Source organism: Drosophila virilis, chromosome 5, assembly GCF_030788295.1.
Source record: "Drosophila virilis strain 15010-1051.87 chromosome 5, Dvir_AGI_RSII-ME, whole genome shotgun sequence".
In the NCBI taxonomy this organism is placed as follows: Eukaryota; Metazoa; Arthropoda; class Insecta; order Diptera; family Drosophilidae; genus Drosophila; species Drosophila virilis.
Window position 1 is genome coordinate 25,516,187 of NC_091547.1, and position 7,285 is coordinate 25,523,471.

At 38.4% G+C, this 7,285-nt stretch overlaps 1 protein-coding gene across 2 annotated transcripts in view; it reads left to right on the forward strand.

The window, feature by feature from the left end:
- The first annotated feature begins 6,748 nt into the window (after nucleotides 1-6,748).
- Gprk1 (G protein-coupled receptor kinase 1) overlaps nucleotides 6,749-7,285 on the forward strand; it is a 98,564-nt gene continuing 98,027 nt past the window's right edge. Inside the window, exon 1 of one of the 2 annotated variants that reach the window (XM_070210547.1) lies at nucleotides 6,749-7,116. In XM_070210547.1, the coding sequence (XP_070066648.1) occupies nucleotides 7,004-7,116 (113 nt within the window). In that variant the 5' untranslated portion in view covers nucleotides 6,749-7,003. The remainder of the gene's footprint in view (nucleotides 7,117-7,285) is intronic. The other variant, XM_002058811.4, reaches the window with a different exon arrangement.

The following is a 7,285-nucleotide window of genomic DNA, read 5'->3' on the forward strand; positions in this document are numbered from 1 at the left end:
CCGGCATACCTTTAGTTTCGTCATCAAATACTAATCCTCCTGATATGCACCACTTCAGTCTTCGGCTGATGGGTACAGGTTCAAATGCACCATCTCCAGCAATCGATAATCGATCGCTCTTGCCAGATGTTCAGACAAATGTTGCTGCTACAATGATGAGAATTCGAAGGCCATGCTTTTGCAGTGAGCTGGAAACAATGCAAAATTTATAGCCGATGCTATTCGCTGAGGCTTGTTGCCATTCTCTGATGCTCCTGAGCTGCTGCCGAAATCGATTGTTCCTCTTTCCCATGTAACGCTCTGTGCTGGCCACCCGCCGTTTGGCGGGGTTATCCATGACCACTGATTGGGAGCTTCTATCCAATTCGGCAAAATAGCGGATATGGATTCTTTAAGATTCGGAGCGCGTTATCTGAAACTTGGACCCTCTACCTTTAATGTACCCTATCTCCTACGCCTTCAATTCAAAGTAAGTTCTTCCCTTTGGCATCACCATATTCAATTTGCCTTACTATTTCAACTAAATCTAACGCTTACTAAAGAATTCTATATTTCTGCATATTTATAGATAAACACTTGCAGATAGCAACAAGTAAGAGGTTCTAGTCGGGAGTTCCCGACTAGGGAATACCCTGAACCCTCTTATTCCAACACCAAATAAATTTAAATAAAAACTCCCTTGGCAGGGTTCGAATTCGCAACTGACCGCATTACTTGTTGTCGACTATACAAAGTAGCTACACCCGCAAAAAAAAAAATACTTTCCCCGGAAGGGCTCGAACTCGCTACAGTCCGCCCCACTATGCCACTACACGTCAGCCACACCAAATAACTAAGTACTTTTGAGAAATAACAAACTTAAATAGCATTACAGAAAAAACTGCAATTAGTCGGTGTTAGAATGCGATAGAATGCGAAACAGACGCGTATGAATGTGTGTGTGTACATGTATACAGAAATTCTTAAAGCTGCTGCCACATCCAATTGCGGAGTTGCATATAACTTTGGATTTTTCTTAACCGATATTTATAATGCAGAGGGGAGGTGGCGATAATCATAAAATGAAAGATACTTGACATATATATAATATTCTAAGAGCAAAATATCATGCTTCGTGACTCTAGCTCTTGTTATTTACCCAATTTGCTAAAAAACAGGATGTCGACATCGATTTTTATTGATTGCTTGGAAATTGAGTAGGTTATCGATTATCGGAAACAAACTCGATCTGCGCAGGCACTAGAAGCACCTATATCTAAAGTTCAAATATCTAGTTCTTATAGGTTCTGAGATCCTTGCGTTCATACATACGGACAGACGGACATGGCTAGATCGACTTGGCTGTTGGTGCTGATCAAGAATATATATACTTAATGGGGTCGGAGATGCTTCATTCTGCGTGTTACATACAGATGCATTTTGCACAAATACAATATACCCTTAGACCAATTTTTGTGCCAGTCGGCTGCTCATCGGAAATTCTATTTCTATGGATGTAAGCTAAGAACATCTATCGTCCGTGTTCCTACATTTTTCTTATATAATCTTATATATATATATATATATATATATATATATCTATATATATATATATATATATATATATATATATATAGTACTGTTTCCAATGATATTTCACAAACTTAACATTTTGGATCTGAACTTTTCTTACATATTTGCAAGTGGGAAATGTCTGCAAGAGTATAGAATCTTCGGCGGGCTAAAGTTATTCGTAACTTAATGTATTGAATTGCTTTTGATTTGCTATTCTTCTAATTGGGCCATAAAAATTGATGGCACAGATAAATTGTGTTAGCATACGAGGGTTGCATTTAAAGCAACGGATACATGATTTCTTTCTGACGACAAACCTCTTGAGCGTTGATTAACCAAAATTGCTCACGAAGAAGACTCAAGGGTGTTCTTGGGCCAGCATAACAATTCGTCAAATGGCTCGACATCATATGAAATAGGAGCATTTAAAATTCGTCGCCTACTCACAACAACGAAAAGGAGAAAATAAATTATACTCATGTATAAATGGATTGAGACGCTGCAGGCTATGTCCCACGCATGTGCCCTTTCGAAATCTATCTATGTCTTCTTTAAACTTAACTCATTGGATTACTTCAACCATTTTCTCGAACGTTCTCCTTTCGAGTGCCGTAGGGATACTCTTAAATTGTACATCCTGATTTTTACATTATTGAATAAAGCGAAACTCATAAGCAAACACTCTCAGCAGTGCATTGGCATGTAATGGGAAACTATTGATAGTTTGCTAGATATCTGGTCGGTCTTCCATAGCTGGTAGTCGAACAGCTGTTTTGCGTACCTCTAGAGTTCTCATCTCATCCGTCATTCGATGCTGGTTAACCGGCCCGAATTCTCTTGGTTCCTTCAAAAATGAAGGCCCATCGAACCAAATCGACGCATTCATCAACAAAGCAGCCTCTTGAAACATAATCTGCTTTCTTTTGCTTTGTAGGTACTTGGCAATTTTTAGCAATTTTCGCGACACTGCAGACTTAATTTTCTAAAAGTTCCCTAAGCATGCACCACTAGTCAGTAAATCATCGACATAAAAGTCGTGCCTGATAACGTAAGCAGCTTTAGGGTGTGATGACTTGGTGAGTCGTACCATTAGACGGTCATTCAACGCAATTTGGGACGATATCTGACAGGACGCTCGAAAACAACGCTTAACTTCGACTATGTCCTTGTGGTCTTAAAACACACTGATGCGGAATGAAGTAGTGTGGAGTACTCGGAATCTGATCATCTTAGTGATGTGACCTAAAGCTCGGGATGAATGAAGTAGTATGGAGTACTCGGAATCTGATCATCTATCTTAGGCATGTGACCTAAGGCTCGGGATTTCGAGACAAGCGTCTCTCAAGCGACAAAAAACGACGCCTTGAAAACTCGGAAGTGTTACCAAGCTGATTGGGATCTGATTTAAATGGCAGTCTCACTTCAAATTGACCAGACAGCATTATTTCCAAATTATCTAGAAACTGGCTCTTTGTTCAGACTTTTTGGCTGAAGGCAACTCTTCCAATGACCTAAATTTCTGCAATATTTTGTCTATCGAGGTATAAGACTCTTCTTGGTAAGTCAGATTAACAGCATGAGTCCTCTCATGATTTGACGGTGTGTAACACCCTGATACAATCCAGCCAAAAAGTGTCGTTTGCGGAATCGGGCATTTTGGACCTTGTTTAATCTCACCGACAGACAGAAGCTCAATGAACGTCTCAGCTCCGATGAGCATGTATATCTTCTGTGGCTTATGAAACACGAAATGGCTTGTAAGACGATATGGTTTTCAAAATCCACTTATCTAACGAGAACAGACTGCAATTGACTCGCGACTTCATTTCACGACTTCAGGTAATACTAGCCTCTTCCCTACACAGCTGATATCGTTGTGTTAGTTCGTCTCTTACAAAATGATCCAGAATCGAGTAAAGCTCTAGCCAACACGAACTTACCGCTTCTCGGTTTAACGCTAAGGACTGCGTTAGCTAGGTTTACACTACCAGACACCTTCGTAACTTTGTTCATAACGAGGTGATTGCTAATCGCGTTAGAAATCTTTTTGTCATCACCAGGAGCAAGTCATAGATGGCGGCGACAGTTTCAATCATTGATCTCAATGATGCCGCACAAGGCTGCATTATTTTTGGCAGGATAAAGAGAGAGAGAAATATTTTCATTAAATATAAGACATTCAATGTCGTATACTCTCCTTAGGCTGTGGAATGCTTTTTAATAATTGTCCTCAGTGCCTTGCGGCAGCAAGCCCAAATCGGAAGAATTTTTGTGTGCATATACATACACACAGATTCATGCGCATTTTCTTTGCATTCTATCAATAGCATTAAAATTGTGATTGTACTATTTTCTGTAATGCTATTTCAATTCGTGGTTTTGTCAGCAAGAATTTATTATTGGCGTGGCTGTTGATTAGAGGCGGTGCCAAGAGCAGCGGTCCATTGCAAGGAAGGAACTACTTCTTTTTTACATATTTGTTGTTGTAGAGTCGGCAGCAAGTAAGTAGTTACGCGTTCGAACTCTGCCAAGGGAACTTTCTTTTTTTAATTCATTTTTATTTTTAGAAACAAGTGCGTAGTGCGTGCTGCTCATGCTGTTGGAAGAAGAGAGTTCAGGGTATCCCTCTAGTCGGGAGCTCCAATCTAAAACCTCTACTTGTTTGAATTTGTTTTTATTAATGCTAACGCAATTTTAATGATACCATCATGCATACGTCATCTGCACATGAGGCCAAAGACAGGCATGTTGCTGACGCTCCTTCATCTCTCTTGCGATTTTTGGACAGTGTTGCCCCGGATTTGACAGTGCAGGATCGGCCTATAAGTAGGACCGAATCGTTGCAAAGTAGGGCGAGGACAGTTTCACTTTCACTTTTTTCAGATAGCCGAGGTGCCAAACATAATGATATGCCGGCTCGATCATCGCGAAGACGGTTTTACAGCTCAATCGCTGGTCAAAGTGGTCAGAGTGTACGGTCGGTGACTCTAATAGTCCGGAATAAGGCCTTGGAGCACTCTAATGTCTGCAAGTAGTCACCAGTCTTTCCCGAACCTTTCAGAACGAAGACAGAAGACTGATTGGCTTTTGTCCGTAAAAGTTGGTGTTTGAATCAGTAGCCACTTTTCAAGCATGTTGTCAGACATTTGGTTAGGTTCTTTTAGAGAGGGCTTCTATGGCCATTTAAGCGGGGGCTCACTCGGCCGATTTATGTTGTTCGGCACATTGAGATTTTCCCAAGTGGCACATCATTGTAGGGCAAATATAATTAAGAAAAGTTATGTAACGTTGCTCGTGACTGCGTGTGTTACACTTCAGTTTTCGAAGTCTTGACTTATATGTGAAGCGTACAAATGCTTACAATTGCTTACGCCTTTCTTCATCTTTTCTTTATAGTTTTCGTATTGATTGTTATACACAAGCCACTGCCTGGCTGGCTCAGTTTTCCTTTCTTTCAATTCTTTTCTGCCTCTCATATTTTGTTTTGGTACGATTCAGGTCTCTAATAGCGCCAAAACTGTTGCGTTCGAGGTGAATATGCCACATTCTAGGGAACGCTAGCACGAATCAACGTAGTACCCAATCAGTGTCCAGGGCCTGCTTCCAGCAAAATTCGTCAGTTGCCGTTCATTCGAGTCGTTATATGGTTCGTTTTCGTCTTTCGACCCCCAGTATCGTTCGTTTCATCCACTTGGGTTCTATTGCCATTTGTTGTCATTGTGAACTCTATGTTGGTCCATTATTGCCCAGTACATTACAATTACAGAAAGTGATTATCTTTTAATAAAATACAAAACAAGTTATTTCAAGTTATTTTTCAATTTCTATATATATATATGTCGGATGGTCCGGTGAATTCATAGGTTTTTCACTTCGAGCAGCGAGTCCCGGCTTCTTTGTTGGGGGAATTAGATCTTTTAACTATTTTCGCGGTGAGCAATCACGTCTGTTCGCTCCGACCATTTACTTTCGTCTGTGTTAATAAATTCCCTTCTTCGCATCACAACGAATATCCACGAAAACCAGCGGTATCCGCTTTTCTTTCTTGCAACGCAACGAATACCAAGTATAACCGCTTTTACTTCTTGCAACGCTTTCTTCGTGTCCTTACACAAATCAGCCGCCAAAGGGTAGCACACACATTTTACGTACATATTCCCCACTTACAATATTATGGTGCCCTCTTATTACACTTACTACTTATTTCTCCCTTTGGTACACCTTTATTCGACATATATATATATATCCGTTGTCATGGCCGACTGATTGAATGATTATATGGGTTTGAGAAATTCCACCATCAAGTATATAAAAAAGTTAAAAACGAATTTACGAAACTTTTTTGTTCACCGTCCGATATTCTCAAACTCTAAAAGATTTTTATTTCAGTGTTTGATTGTTTGAGTGTTTGACACTTTTTGAAAAATTTTTTTTTCCATTGATTTGTTTTTGAGGATCCTAATGAAAAATTAATAAAGATATGTTTCGCACTTTCCGCATAATGCAAGCTTCCTGTTAGAAAATGCGAATTAAACATCTGTCCGATTTGCTTCAAGCTGATTGTCAAATCCCTTCATAAGAACCTGATCACAACATGTTTCAGGGATTTTGGAACTTGGCAAGAAACCGTTATATAAAAGTTTTTTTTTTCGATTGGTGTAAAACTTATTTTCCATGATTTTCGCAAAATCTGTTTGCTAAATAAACCGCTGTTGGCTGTAAAATGCGGGTCAAAGATTCTCAAAGCAAAACTATCTTGACCGGAAACCGTTGATTCTAACTTTTGGTTCTTTATTTGATGGACTTCAAACATATTTTCTAATAGTCGTGAAATCGATAGTGACTCTATATAGGAAACTATCAACGCGAAGCCTAATCATTAAAAGCTTGAGGGCTCCTCGTTTTTTCTATTATATTGCTTCCTTATTCGATGGACTTAAAAATATTTTGTTAAAATGTTTATCTAAAATCAAAAAACTTGCCACGGGCAAGGTCGGAAAATATTCTTTTAATTATATTTGTACACTACTATGCACTTTCTTGTAATTTTTTGTACAACAGCTTTTTTCAAGAGCCAGTCCTGGCGCTGTGGGTTGAATACTTTTAATTTGTATCTCAATGGATAGTAACGTTATTAGTGATGTCTTCGCTGGAAATACATTTTAAAAGTACTTTTACAAGTAACTGAGACTATAAAATACCATATCATTAAACGCATTGGTAAACAGCTTTTTCAGTCGTGTTCAAAACAAGAAATATTATTAAATTCGGGAAGTAACGCATAAATAAGACTTTTATTGATCATTCATAGAAAAACACTAATTTAATCTCAGTTGTTATATACCTTGGTGCTTTAAAATTGAAAATATTGTGTTTGTTCCATAAAGTTACTTTTTTCAAAGCAAACCATATAAACGTAAACAAAACACATATTGTATAAACTACTGAAATGGCAGATTTGGAAGCTGTTTTAGCTGATGTCAGCTATTTGATGGCAATGGAAAAGTCAAAGTGCACACCAGCAGCAAGAGCCAGCAAAAAATTAATTTTACCGGATCCCAGGTACCCATTTGCAAACGTATTTATTCAAATATGTATATACATATGTCAGTGAAAAATATGTATGTACATATGTATATACATATATGTATATACATGTATATACATATATATATATATATATATATATATATATATATATATGTGTGAGCAAGCAATGGTTTATATCTTA